We start from the raw sequence: 15,953 nt of genomic DNA, 5'->3' as shown, positions 1-15,953 counted from the left end.
AAAACAGACAAGAAGGGAAAATATAGGGCAATATGAAAAACCCTGTAAATGTCACAGCCACGATAGACCATCAACTCTCCGTCTACTGACCGGAACATTATGGGAAGAGCACTTGCCAGACGGGATTTAAACTCGGCTGGAGACACACGTTTGGTTTGAAGAGGAAAAACAGTTTAAGCCGATGTTCTCTCCTGATTTCTAACACACACTCACAGTGTTCGCCGTGATCTTCCTGCGGCTGTAACATCAGAAACTAAAGCTAATGATCTCCGTGTGTTTTTCTGTTGTCTCCGGTCGCGATCATATGTAAAATATTTTCTCCGGTCGCGATCATACAGTATGTAAATTGCGCAACTGTAAACCCTAACGCTCAAAATAATTAATTGGTTTGAGTAGGGCCAACTCAAATTAGACAAATTACTTCCATCAAATTCACTTTTATGAGTATTTAGAACTCTCTTTTTCTTTTGAGTTCACAAAACTGACACATTTTAAGTAAGTTGAATTGTTTCATTGTTTTGAGTTCTATGAACTTGTTTCTTTTAAATTAGACCAACTTAAATTTAACTAAAACTGGGCTGGGATTTCTATTTCGCAAAAATTTTTAATTGTGCAAGCTCATTTCCAAGTTTTAAGTTTCGAGTTTATTTATATTGCATATTTAAAAACAACCATAGTTGACCAAAGTGCTTAACAATATCAGGATACACACACACAAATAAACAACAAACACAGTCGAAAATGTCACAGTATCAAAACTCAGGGAATACAGGAGGGTCTTAAGCGACAAGTCCGAGCTGTTTTTGGTCCATTAGATCAGAAGATCTGGAAAAAAAACATATATTTCCGCGCCCATAGACCCTCTGTCGAAGAAATCAGGACAGAAGTGGTTGAAACTGGACAAAAGAGACGGATTAAAACACCAGGTGTAAACGTGATTGTGTCTCCCTCGTAAACTTGTGATCAGATCGACCAAAACACATCTTAATACCGGGTGTGAACAGGCCCTAAAAAGCTGAAAACCAGTTTGTCCCTGCATTAGTGTAGAAACGCCTGAAAGATATCACCAATTACACACTGTAAACCCTAACACTCAATATAATTAATTGGTTTGAGTAGGGACAACTCAAATTAGACAAATTACTTCCATCAAATTAACTTTTATGAGTATTTAGAACTCTCTTTTTCTTTTGAGTTCACAAAACTGACACATTTTAAGTAAGTTGAATTGTTTCATTGTTTTGAGTTCTATGAACTTGTTTCTTTTAAATTAGACCAACTTAAATGTAACTGAAACTGGGCTGGGATTTCTATTTCCCAGCATGCTTTGCATGCACACTCAAAAAGGAGAGTAAATGCTAAAATTAAGTGTTATATAATGTTTTTGTGCCAGATTAATGTTAAGTGGGAGATTTAGTAGTGTTTAATGTTTTGTTATGCTCGTTTAGAAGAGTTTCTGTTGTTTTTTGGGAGGGTTACCATCCTGGTGACGAGTGGAGCATGAGCTTGGTTTGAGAACAGTGTAATATGTGTTTAATTGCTGTACTCATTGAGCAAGTGCTGTGCTATGCTAATGCTATCAAAGCATTGTGTCACAAATTAGCAAGGTAGCATTTACTGAGTTAGCTGGTTAAAACTAGACAATTTTCCACTACTTAAATGTTTAAGTTGAGATTACATGATAATTTTAAGTTGTACATGAATTCGCTTATTACAAAATAAAATCTGTAAGTTCTGCTTTCTTAAACGTTAAATCTCTTAACTTAAAACATTTGATGTAACTGATTACCTCAAATTATTTGAGTTTTGCCAACTTATTGGGGTTATAACAATCTCTCAGCATCTCTCGACTCAACAACTGGCCGAACACCTGAATGAGTTTTATTGCAGGTTTGAATAAATGTTTCACACCCGTTCTTATTCATCAACTTCCCTCACATCCAGTATTCATACTCATATTTATTTAGCATACCATATCTCCTTTTCACATTCATGTGCATTGTATATAACATACCTGTAAACATATATTGTCCATTGCCTATTTTTATATATATATATATATATATATATATATATATATATATATATATATATATATATATATATATATATATATATATATATTGAATCACGTATTTTATTTTGGTCATCTGTCCTGTCGCTGTCGTTCTGTCAGTGCGCTGGAAGCTTCTCTCACCATGTGTAAGCATACTTTCTAAAGCTCTTTCTGATCTTCTAATATACAATATTTCTTCTGGAAGATGTTTCAGGTTTTATATGTGCATTTTATTAGTATGTCTGTTGTTTAATTTTGGAGTGACTCCATTTTTCTTGATTGTACACTAATGTCTGTTTTAAACATGCTTTATAAATGAACCTTGACTCGACTAAAGTTCAATAAACCAATTAACAATCGCTTGGAGAACGGAGGAAACGTCTTGATGGACTTTTACCGGATCTGTTTCCCTCGGAGATGAACGTTCGTTCTTCTCTTGATTTGATCAGCTTGAATGCGTTTATTCGGGGTGTAAAACGCAGAAGCTTTGACAAGGATCTTCTCAGCGCCGACTTTACAGCGTTAGTGTGATTAAAGAGACGGTTTGTCTCTTTATCCTCATGTTATGACAAGAGGTGTAATGAGATTCTCTTACATCTGAACTCATTCCCCACACACACACTCTCTCCGCGATAGTGACCCGTATGTGAACACACCGTCATCATTCACTCGCTCAGACGCTGATCGTGACGGTCAAGCTCCAAAAACACCAAGATTTCAGAAGATTTTAATATTTCAATTATTCAATAATAATGAATATTATTATATTTGATCATTAAATGTATTATTATAACTAAAGAAATTACTAAAATTGCAAATATAGGGCATGATAATAAATTTTCTGATGTTTTTGGTCATTTGTGAAGCATTATACACTCTAAAAATACTGGGTTGGGTTAATTTTTTTTATTAAATTGTTTAACCCAATGGTTGGGTTCGTCCATATTTGACCCAGATTTGGGTTAAAACAACCCTGCATTCTTTAGAGTGTATGCAGAATATTCTCCCAAGCATCATATTTCTCATTTCTCTTTCTTTCACTAATAAGATCTTCTTCTTTTGTGGTAATTCATTCTCTCACTTTCTTTTCCTCCACGTTTCATTTCTCTCTTGCGCCGTGTTATCAGTCTCGGCTCCGTCTCTCGTCTCTGATACTTTATAACTCACTCACTCTCGCTTCATGATAATCCCTCTCTCTCTCTCTCTCTCTCTCTCTCTCTCTCTCTCTCTCTCTCTCTCTCTCTCTCTCTCTCTCTCTCTCTCTCTTCCCAGAGGTTTATCTCTTTTCCTCTGGGCTGTATTTCTCGTCTCATAATTAAATGTCATTTTCATTTTAAAGGAAAAGAAGGCAAAAGTTTCTTACGAGATTATTGTCAGAATATAGAGTTCTCAAACTATTTCTCTGTCAGTGAAACGGAGAGGAAGCGTTCGATGGTAGAAACGTGATGCTTTAATGCTGTCTAGGACACACACTACCCGTCAAACGCTTAATTAACATTTAAGTCTCTTCTGCTCACCAAGGCGGCATTTGTTTTAAAAAATTAAAAAAAATTGAAATATTATTCTAATGTAAATCATCTGTTTTCTATGTGAATATATAGTAAAGTGTAATTTATTCCTGTGATCAAAGCTGAATGTTCAGCATCATTACTCCAGTCTTCAGTGTCACATGATCCTTCACAAATCACTCTCATATGATGATTTGATGCTCAAGAAACATTTATGATTATTATCAGTGTTGAAAACAGTTGTGCTGCTTCAGATTTTTATAGAAACCGTGATAAACCGTTCAAAGGCTTGTGGAAATTGATCAAAAGTGACAGTAAAGACATTTATAATGTTACAAAAGATTCTATTTCAAATAAATGCTATTCTTTTTAACTTTCTATTCATCAAAGAATCCTGAAAAATAAAATATATCACAGTTTCCATAAAAATATTAAATATTTTATTAAATATAAATATTAAAAATATAGTTCCAGAAAACTGTTTTCAACACTGATAATAATCATAAATGTTTCTTGAGCATCAAATCCTCATATTAGAGTGATTTGTGAAGGATCATGTGACACTGAAGACTGGAGTAATGATGCTGAACATCAGCTTTGATCACAGGAATAAATTACACTTTACTATATATTCACATAGAAAACAGATGATTTACATTCGAATAATATTTCGCTGTTTTACTGTATTTTTGATCATAAATGCAGCCTGATGAGCAGAAGAGACTCTTTCAATAACATTAAAATATCAGAATTATTCCAAACATGTTGACTGTACGTGTGTGCAGAAGTGAGCGTGCGGTCGCTGAGCTGAAGAGAGAGTTCGTGGTGACAGAGGATCAATATATCAGCGTCTGAGATAGAAATGAATCGATTACATGAAATAAAACTCCAATTAGCTGAAGGAAGAGGTGAGAGAAACGAGTGCTTCTCCTCCCATCATTCCTGGGGGTCCGTCGCCGCTGGACACTAACAAGTGTTGGACGTTACAGTAGAGATATGAAACACGAGGATCCGTCATCGACTGCATGTCTTTTAATTGTGACGGGTTCGTTCACTCCCTCGATCCCTCGTTTCCGGCTTCCACCCCCTCAGAAAGACTTTCTTAAATTATGATTTGACTTTTCTAACTTTAGTTAGTGTGTAATGTTGCTGTTTGAGCATAAACAACATCTGCAAAGTTACAACACTCAAAGTTCAGAGCAAAGGGAGATATTTGCTTTTACAGAAATCACAACAAACGGCTGGTAGAGACTACACCACATTCCTCCCGGTTAGTGACATCACTAACCCTAAAATTAGCATAAACCCCGCACCCGGAACACGATTTATAGATTATCAAGCCAGAATATGCTAATCAATGACTAGAAGATAACTACACATCATCTGCATAAATTCATCAACTAATCATTCAGAAATGTCCTGTTGCTTCTACATGTTGTCACTTCTTCTCGAGTCTCTCCATCTTTCTGACTTCGGTTTGAACATAAAAGGCTAAAAGTTTTTGAAATTTTCAGTGTGTGTGTGTGTGAGGTAAAGTGACACAAGCTCTTGAAGCTCCGCCCCTCTGTGCCGGGAGCAGCAGCTCATTTGCATTTAAAGGGACAGACACAAAAACTTTGGGTTTTTGCTCACCCTCAAAAAGTGACAATTTTAACATGCTATATAAAAATATCTGTGGGGTATTTTGAGCTAAATCTTCACATACACACTCCGGGGACATCAGAGACTTATTCTACATCTTGTGAAAAGGGCATTACACCACCCCTTTAAGAACTACAACAAACAACTGATAGGGACTACACGACAGTTCTCCCAGGTATGTGACATCACAAACCCTAAAATGTACATAAACCCCGCCTCGCAACAAAGGGCTCTATATGGCTCTGCTAAGAACGAGCTGTTGTAGCTCCGCCCCCTGTGCCGGGAGCAGCAGCTCATTTGCATTTAAAGGGACACACACAAAACGACGCATTTTTGCTCACCCTCAATTTTAAAGACATGCTATAAAAAATAATCTGTGGGGTATTTTGAGCTAAAACTTCACACACACACACACACACACACACACACACACACACACACACACACACTCACTTACATTACACCACCCCTTTAAGATGCTTTTTGCTCCTAGTGTCTCAAATGAAGTTAGCGATTATTAATGGGCCTCAAACTCTGAAGCAGCCTCTCTTTCTCGTCTCACTGCAGCAATAAAGCCATTTCCCTCCACCGCTCGCGATCTCAAGCCACCGTAATCACATTTTCTTTATATTAAATTCCCAGAGACATACATATGTATACACAGTTCGTCTGGCTGGATTACTCCATCTTGGGGTTATTATTTCTCCTCGCCGCAGAAAGAAGAAGGAAGGCGCAGGAGTGTTATATCTTTATTTTGGTGCCAGCTGTTGTAATCGACAGTAGCTTTCCGTTTGATATTGCTGTCTACAGACTTGTAAATGTATCACTCAAATTGAAATGCTGCTAACAACTTCCTTCAGCTCGTCTGGTGTGTTATGAACTCTGTGTTATCTGTCCCTGAAATTTCTTTCAGCACTGTGTGTGAAATCTCAGCTTTTTTAATATCATGCATATGTGGGTCAATCTCTCAGATGCACGTCCAGGTCACATTTCTGCCCAAAATCACAACCAAATAATAAGGTTACACTTTATTTTATGGTGTCATAGTTACATTTTACTTACTCAAATAACTACTTGCATGTACTAGTTACAGTTAGGGTTAGTTACTTGTAATTATGCATAATTTACTACTACAGTAAGTATGTAGTAATGTGTAACTTTGTGACTTTAAAATAAAGTGTTACTGATAATAATTATATATATAGAAGAGAGAATAATGCCCATTTTTGCATGATTAAGATTTTCAAATTACTCTAATACATCAGAATTTTTCACTTTTTTGTCAGTGATGATTCTCATTTCTGTGAGAATTTATTTATATTTTTTAAATCAGAGAACATTTAAAGCAAAGTCTATACATATTTAACCATTTAAATAATATAAATTGTTTGCATTAGAAATCAGGAGGGTATTGTGTGTAGTCCGAGCCAGTGTTGAAAATCCTTAAAATAAAACTATATAAAAAAAATTAAATAAGGAGGATATTATTGTGTTTAATTGTTAATAATGTCACTGTGCAAAAAAAAAAAAAAAAACCCTCAATGATACTAAAACAGGCCTTGCTTTATTTTTGCATAAAGAAAACACTTTACAATGTTAACATTAGTTAATGAACTAACAATACCTCTACATTTATTAATTTTTTTTAATGTTACAAATACATTTTTTAATATTGTATGAGTTAATATTATTTAATGCACCTGAACTAACAATGAATTGTTAACAAGATGAATAAATACTGCAAACAAATACATTGCATTATAATATATTGCATTATATAATAAGTAGTTCCTGGAGTGTTATCTTCTCAGTTTGTCAGTTTAATGGTCATTTTGAGCTAAAAATGAAGACATTTTTAGGTGCAGCTCCTGTACAACAGTGTTTTTTGGGACTTTTTCTGTCTGACTCGACATTCACAGTGAGTGCGAGTGCTGGCATGCGAACCGCTGGCCGCTGATAATGCTGACAGTGAACAGTGTGGAGGAACTGAACGTCCTATTCTTATTCTTTTATTCTGGGGCAGTTTCTCCATGAAATGACAGGATCTTCTGATGAGGATCTGTGTCGAGCTGGAGTTACATGACATAATTATAAAATCATTTTTGACATTTATTTGATCAAAAATACAGTTAAAATTGTGAAATATTATTAGTTATTTGAGTTACATGAAGGACAGGAGCGCCGTCAACCTCATTATAACCGGATCCGCCACACAAGCCTTTATACCGGAGGCCGAAAACAGCCTGAAACAATTACACTGCCGGCCTACAGTTTTATATTAATATAAATATTTTTTTAATTAATTATAAAATCATTTTTTTAAATTCAAAATTCAAAAATACATTAAACAGTGAAATATTATTCTAATGTAAATCAGCTGTTGTCTATGTGAATATATAGTAAAGTGTAATTTATTCCTGTGATCAAAGCTGAATTTTCAGCATCATTACTCCAGTCTTCAGTGTCACATGATCCTTCACAAATCACTCTAATATGATGATTTGATGCTCAAGAAACATTTATGATTATTGAAACATTTATGATTATTATCAGTGTTGAAAACAGTTGCTTATCAAACTCTATTTCTGTCATTTAAAAGTGTTAAAGCATTAATTCACCCCCAAAAATGACACAATGTTCTTCATAATGGAGTTATTCTGAAAAACACCATCAATAACAGTCGTCGACTCGAGCATTATATCCTCATATGAAGCTTTGTGTGAGAAACAGATGCATGGTAAAATCGTCAAATCCTCAAAAGTAAAGGTTGAATTACAGAATTTTGGGAATTCTTTAAAAAAAATGTCCCATTATTTAATGCATGAGCTAACATGACTGTGACGTTGCTCAGTCTTTTCTCCTCTATAATGCCGTATATATCCGAATGAAACGCTTCAGGAACAAGAACAAATGTGGGCGGGGCCAGTGTCTGGGCCAGTGGGCGGGGCCAGTGTCGGGGCCAGTGGGCGGGGCCAGTGGGCGGGGCCAGTGGCGGAGCCAGGATTTTTTCATAGGGGTGGCCAGGCAAGGGCCAGTAACCAGTCTGGGGTGGCACAGAAATCTTAATTATTTTATCATAAAAAAATAATTTGAAATTGTATTGGACTGTTTTAGTGCCTACACAACTGAATAAAAGTTAATTTGTACTTAATTGTAATTGATATAGTAGTGAATTAGGAATCATGGAATACTGAGTGAATTTGATATTTTTTTTATACCCACCACCTCATATTAAAATTAATTAAATAGTAATAAAAGGGCACACACTATAGCTAAAGTTCATCTTGCTCAGTTAGCTTGGTTCTGGTTCTCTAAATCTCCAATAGCTTGTTCTACAGTGTTGCATCTTCATGGATGAGATAACATGCAGATAACTACTGTAGTCCAAAGATTATTCAACCTTCAATGCGTTTTATATAATCAATGAACTCTTCAACCAATTCTGAGTTTGTCAAAAAAAAGTTTAACTTTCTATATTAGTTGTCAAAATAAATAATTGCAACAGTTCTATCATACATAAATTAAAAAGGAAAACAAAAGTTCTCTTTTGAATCCCCATGTGCAAGAATATGAACAAGGCGGAAGTCAACAGCACATAATGTAAAATGTTATGTTTTTCATAATGTAATGTTGCCAGAATGTAAAATTAGTTATTTTATGGATTTAAATTATCCATTTTTGTTTGTCCTTTACAAATTAACGCAAAATGAATGCCTATCGTCTAGTACAAATGCACAGTGCTCACATTTATTTGGACATTAAAACATTACATATCAGTTTGTGCCTTATATTGTGATCTCACATAGCAGAATATTTTAATCCAGACACATGTGGCGCATATATAACAAATACATGCATGCAGTTTTGACAGCTTCAATCGCCTTTTTGATTCTTACATGAGTTAATTGACGACAGAACTACGGCTATAGCGCGCTGCATTTGTGCGTGATGTGCGTGATGTGCGTGATGTGTGTGATGTGTGTGATGTGCGTGATGTGCGTGATGTGCGTGATGTGCGTGATGTGCGTGATGTGCGTGATGTGCGTGATGTGTGTGATGTGCGTGATGTGCGTGATGTGCGTGATGTGCGTGATGTGTGTGATGTGCGTGATGTGCGTGATGTGTGTGATGTGCGTGATGTGCGTGATGTGTGTGATGTGTGTGATGTGTGTGATGTGCGTGATGTGCGTGATGTGTGTGATGTGCGTGATGTGCGTGATGTGCGTGATGTGCGTGATGTGCGTGATGTGCGTGATGTGTGTGATGTGCGTGATGTGCGTGATGTGCGTGATGTGTGTGATGTGCGTGATGTGCGTGATGTGCGTGATGTGTGTGATGTGCGTGATGTGCATGATGTGTGTACCGCAAGCACAGTACAACAGCTGTCAGCCGTATGACAGGAAAGTTAGTTAGTTTTACTGACATTTGGCCTGACAACATCTCATCTTACCGAAGATAGCCAACTGAATAAGGACAACACCCTTTTCTCAGCATCTGACAGAAGTGTCACAAGCTTTCACACACATCTTCTAAAATAAAAGTAGCATCAGAAAAAAAGAGAATTACGTTTGTTGTTGACTGCACACTATTCGACTTACTCAAAACGGTCTTGGAACCCACCAGTTGAGAAAGATTGACTCTATATTTACTATGTGCATATCACTGTCTGATGTTCTGCTGAAGCTCATTCGGCACTTGCACATTGCACATGAAGTTGAAGTGTGCGTCTGAAAAGTCTCACGTTTTTTGTAGTCTTAAAGAGACGGTTCAGCGTTTTAAAAAACGCAATTTTTGTCAATAAAAAAAAGAGACAGAAACAGCAGTTGTGAGAAGGGTGGCCAAAGGGGTGGCCAAGCTTAGACCAAGGGTGACCACGGCCACCCCTGGCCACCCCCTAGCTTCGCCAGATTGTGATTGTGTCTGTGAGGAATTGATTGGATGATTGTGGTTTGCTATTGGCTGATCTCATGTGAGTGACAGGTGTCCCCGCCCACATCATCAGAGAAGAGAAGAGATGCTGCAAGAGGAACTTATTCTGATTCAACATTATTAACACTATAATGATGATGTGCACCGATAAATCATTTAGAATAAACACTGCAATATTCCATTAAAAAATAAGAACTGTCAACTTTGATTTCATGGTGAGTTTAAAGCAGAGTTGTGAACTGATACACTGTCCCTTTAAGACCCAGATGTGAGCTGAAGTCTCCTCACATCAGTCACTCGTCGTGTTTAAAAGCCCATGTTTAATCTGGCCTTTTCTGTGACGGCAGTGAAATCAATGATCCGTGTTGTGAAATCATTATTGATCCAGCGTTTGTGTCGGTCGATGCTCCTGATACATGAGGGGGACGGTGAGCAGGGGTCAAGGGTCAGAGAGGGTGAGGGGGTATATATGTACAGTGTGAATGCACAAATGTGTCGGACAGTAGAGATTCTCATAAACTGTCATTGATTTGTAATGAGCGATTCACACTAGCATTCAGAAGTCCGGGGTCGGTAAGATTTTTGAAGGAGTCTCTTCTGCTCATCAAGGCTGTGTTTATCTGATCAAAAATACAGTAAATATTGTGAAATATTTTTGCTGTGTTTATGTGATCAAAAATACGGTAAAAATTGTGAAATATTTTTGCTGTGTTTATGTGATCAAAAATACGGTAAAAATTGTGAAATATTTTTGCTTTGTTTATTTGATCAAAAATACGGTAAAAATTGTGAAATATTTTTGCTGTGTTTATTTGATCAAAAATACGGTAAAAATTGTGAAATATTTTTGCTTTGTTTATTTGATCAAAAATACGGTAAAAATTGTGAAATATTTTTGCTTTGTTTATTTGATAAAAAATACGGTAAAAATTTTGAAATATTTTTGCTGTTTATTTGATCAAAAATACGGTAAAAATTGTGAAATAGTTTTGCTGTGTTTATTTGATCAAAAATATGGTAAAAATTGTGAAATATTTTTGCTGTGTTTATTTGATCAAAAATACGGTAAAAATTGTGAAATATTTTTGCTTTGTTTATTTGATCAAAAATACGGTAAAAATTGTGAAATATTTTTGCTGTGTTTATTTGATAAAAAATACGGTAAAAATTGTGAAATATTTTTGCTTTGTTTATTTGATCAAAAATACGGTAAAAATTGCGAAATATTTTTGCTGTTTATTTGATCAAAAATACGGTAAAAATTTTGAAATATTATTCCAATGTAAATCATGTTTTCTATGTGAATATATAGTAAAGTGTAATTTATTCCTGTGATCAAAGCTGAATGTTCAGCATCATTACTCCAGTCTTCAGTGTCACATGATCCTTCACAAATCACTCTAATATGATGATTTGATGATCAAGAAACATTTATGATTATTATCAGTGTTGAAAACAGTTTCATATTTTTGTGGAAACTGTGAAACATTTTATTTTTCAGGATTCTTTGATGAATAGAAAGTTTATTTGAAACAGAATCTTTTGCAACATTATAAATGTCTATACTTTCACTTTTAATCAATTGAATGCGTCCTTGATTAATAAAAAACCTCAAACTGTTGAACGGTAGTTTAATTCGTGGTTTGCATTTATTTATAATGTAATTCTGTTTTGATTTGTCATTCATTTTCATAAATATCACATTAAATCAAGAAACTTTTATTTGTTTATGTGTTTAATTAAACTTGATTAGCCAAAACAAAATACAATTACTAAAATATAGAACATTTTTGTGTTCAGTTCATGGTAAAAATACTTAGTATTGTGAAATATTCTGATACTGTGAAATGAGATTAAAGATGAATAAAAAATGTATCTATAGCCTAATAAACTTTTCCCCACCTCTAAATTATGAACCGCTAGTTTTTCCATTTTACAGTAAAATACCATTTCCATTAGTTAGCTGAAGTCCTCTCATTTGTTTACCGCGGTGATTGTCCTGTTCTCCCGTGTTCATCCACACTCAATGATCTGCATTCCTGCGATGAGAGTTGCAGTTCCTGCATCCGAGTGAGAAACGACTGTTCAAACGCACTTCCAGTCATGATCCGCTCGATACGCTCCCGTCATCAGCTCAGGTTTAATCTGTGCTGGCAGGGATCAATATTCCCTCACTTATTCCGCTTCCATCAATCACTTCGATCACATAAACACGCGCAGCTAAATTAATTTACTGATTGAATACATTAGCAGGCACACTGATGAGTGCTGTACATGAGTGTGTGTTCAGCTGAGAGATTGATGAGTGTGTGTGTGTGTGTGTGTGTCCAGAGTTCATCCGGGTGGGAATAAGATGAAGCCTGTGACTGTAATGAAGACAGGAGTGTGTGTGTGTGTGTGTGTGACAAGTGTGTGGTCAGAGCTCATGCCCATGGATGTGACAACATGCCCCGTCTGCACAACTGGGGTTTGAACCCAGCGAGTGTCTTCGGCTGTCAGATTATAGAGTTTATAGAAATTATAGAACTATATCAACTGTTAAATAATAGATTTAAAGATTAAAATAATATCAGATTCTATATCAGACAGAATGTGGGTGGGTGTGTGTGTGTGTGTGTGTGTGTGTGTGTGTGTGTGTGTGTGTGTGTGTGTGTGTGTGTGTGTGTGTGTGTGTGTGTGTGTGTGTGTGTGTGTGTGTGTGTGTGTGTGTGTGTGTGTGTGGTGACTCCGAGTGGATAAATGAGAACAGAATAACATCAGATACTTTAAGAACGAGAAGCGTCTTCAGTTCCTGTCAGTCTGTCTTTATTAATACTCACACACTCGCTGGATTAAAGAGCAGGAACTGAACAGAAGTGACACCAGAACACACACATCTTCATCTCTCGACGCGAGACGCTCGCTTTACTGTGTAAATAGAGCAGTGACATTATCATTAAAGGAACTGTAAAAATAGAAATGTCCCGGAGAACGGCGAGCGCATGCAGCGAGACAGAAGATACATCATCAAACTCAGACGCTCTAGAACGTTCTGGGTTCTAGACCCTCGTGTCACAGATCTCGTGCCGTTGATCCTGTTCTTGAACTGAAATGTGGTTTTATTGAGTCATTGATAATGTTTCAGGAATTATTTAAAGTTTCCTGCAGAATATAGTGTGTACTGCACAGTGTCTGTAAGCGCTAATATTTAATTCATTACAATCATCATGGGGGATGTGTGTGTGTGTGTGTGTGTATGTGTGTTTGTGTGTGTGTGTTATGGGTAGGTTTAGGGGTCAGGTAAGTGTGTGTGTGTGTGTGTGTGTGTGTGTGTGTGTGTGTGTGTGTGTGTGTGTGTGTGTGTGTGTGTGTGTGTGTGTGTGTGTGTGTGTGTGTGTGTTATGGGTAGGTTTAGGGGTCAGGTAAGTGTGTGTGTGTGTGTGTGTGTGTGTGTGTGTGTGTGTGTGTGTGTGTGTGTGTGTGTGTGTGTGTGTGTGTGTGTGTGTGTGTGTGTGTGTGTGTGTGTGTGTGTGTGTGATGGGTAAGCTTAGGGGTAGGGTTAGTGTAAAAGGATATACAGTTTGTACAGTGTAAAAACCATTACATCTATGGAATGACCCATCTAGATAGCTAAGTAAACGTGTGTGTGTGTGTGTGTCCTCAGGCGCACGGCTTGGAGAAACAGGTGGGCAAATCTCTGGATTACCTGGAGCAGGGCCCGTCCGGCACAGTCTTCAAGAGCCTCCCGCACGGATCAGGAGTCGTCAAACCCCCGTACCAAACCTCCAGGATATTCTCCACGATGGACCACGCGCCCGTCAAACCCAAACCGCCCACTTTCAGCTTCCAGAACCCGTACGAATGGGCCCGCAACCAGTCTCAACTCCTGGAGCAAACAGGCTACCGACCCAAACGCAAACCTTCCCTCAAAACCTCAATGAAAACTAAAAAGATCTTCGGCTGGGGCGACTTCTACTTCAACGTCAAGACGCTCAAGTTCAGCCTTCTGGTGACCGGGAAAATCGTGGATCACGTCAACGGGACGTTCACCGTCTACTTTCGCCACAACTCCTCGAGCCTCGGGAACGTGTCGGTCAGCATCGTCCCACCATCTAAAGTGGTCGAGTTCGAGGTTCTCCAACAGCAAAGCCCGATTCATCCTGAGATCCAGTTCCACCCGCCTCAACAATCCACGATCGACCCCAAAGACATCAAAACCTTCAATTGCCGAGTCGAGTACGAAAAAACGGATCGCTCCAAGAAGCCGAAGCCCTGCCTGTACGACCCGTCGCAAACCTGCTTCACCGAGAACACGCAATCGCAGTCGTCCTGGCTCTGCGCAAAACCCTTCAAAGTCATCTGCATCTTCATCTCCTTCTTCAGCATCGATTACAAGCTGGTGCAGAAGGTCTGTCCGGACTACAACTTTCAGAGCGAACATCCGTATCTCGGATGAAGCGGACGTGTTTTCCGTTGATTTTTTCGATCTAAGTTTTCTTTGTATATAGAAAGAAACACCCTAATCCGTTCAGCTCTTAAAGGGAGAGTTCACCCAAAAAAGGAAAATTAGCCCATGACTTACTCACCATCCTAGGTGTATATGACATTCTTCTTTCAGACGAACACAATCAGAGTTATATTAAAAAATGGCCTGGCTCTTCCGAGCTTTATAATGGCAGTGAATGGCCGTTTCTGTTTTGAAGTCCATAAAAGTTCATCTATCATCATAAAAGTGCATCTATCCATCATAAATGTGCATCTATCCATCATAAATGTGCATCTTTCCATCATAAATGTGCATCTATTTATCATAAAAGTGCATCTGTCCATCATAAAGGTGCATCTATCCATCATAAATGTGCATCTTTCCATCATAAATGTGCATCTATTCATCATAAAAGTGCATCTGTCCATCATAAAAGTGCATCTTTCCATCATAAAAGTGCATCTATCCATCATAAAAGTGAATCTATCCATCATAAAAGTGCATCTATCCATCATAAAAGTGCATCTATCCATCATAAAAGTGAATCTATCCATCATAGGATGACTTGAAGGTGGGTCAATAATGGGGTAATTTAAATTTTTGGGTGAACAATCCCTTTAATACTGATTTTTTGCTTTCGTACGTTTTTGTCGGTCGACTGTTAGACGAACAGGGAACGTGGTGTTTTTCTACCGATCCTGCTTATGTATGTCAGAAGGAGTTCTTCCTCAGTACTTTTGTCTTGTTTTTCAGCACAAATATCTAAAGATTCTTAAAGTCCCCCTGTGGTGGAAAATCCAGTGTTTAAGTAAGTGATAATGTACATCCAGCCGGCTGTTATCTCAGAATAAACCCGACAGGGTGATCAGGATCAGGTCTTCATCAGCCTGAAGGGGTTTATTCTGAGATCACACACACACACACATGCACCTGAAGAGGGTTTATTCTGAGATAACACACACACACACACACACACACACACACACACCTGAAGGGGGTTTATTCTGAGATAATACACACACACACACACCTGAAGGGGTTTATTCTGAGATAACACACACACACACACACACACCTGAAGGGGTTTATTCTGAGATAACACACACACACACACACACCTGAAGGGGGTTTATTCTGAGATAACACACACACACACACACACACACCTGAAGGGGTTTATTCTGAGATAACACACACACACACACACACACACCTGAAGGGGTTTATTCTGAGATAACACACACACACACACACACACACACACCTGAAGGGGTTTATTCTGAGATAACACACACACACACACACACACACACCTGAAGGGGTTTATTCTGAGATAACAACCGGCTGGATGTAC

The 15,953-nt window shown here is 37.6% G+C and overlaps 1 protein-coding gene across 2 annotated transcripts in view; it reads left to right on the top strand.

Moving 5' to 3' along the window:
- nxph4 (neurexophilin 4) overlaps window positions 1–15,577 on the top strand; it is a 71,379-nt gene extending 55,802 nt beyond the window's left edge. Inside the window, exons 2-3 of one of the 2 annotated variants that reach the window (XR_014197214.1) lie at window positions 13,778–14,825; window positions 14,951–15,577. Coding sequence is in view for 1 of the 2 variants with exons in the window: in XM_082136542.1 (XP_081992668.1) it covers window positions 13,778–14,569 (792 nt within the window). In the remaining variant the exon portion in view is untranslated. Of the gene's footprint in view, window positions 1–13,777 lie in introns of both variants that reach the window. The other variant, XM_082136542.1, reaches the window with a different exon arrangement.
- Window positions 15,578–15,953: the final 376 nt, after the last annotated feature.

Source organism: Leuciscus leuciscus (genome assembly GCF_965113295.1).
Source record: "Leuciscus leuciscus genome assembly, chromosome: 14".
In the NCBI taxonomy this organism is placed as follows: Eukaryota; Metazoa; Chordata; class Actinopteri; order Cypriniformes; family Leuciscidae; genus Leuciscus; species Leuciscus leuciscus.
Note: the sequence above shows the minus strand (reverse complement) of the source record. Positions and strands in the feature narration are given on the sequence as shown.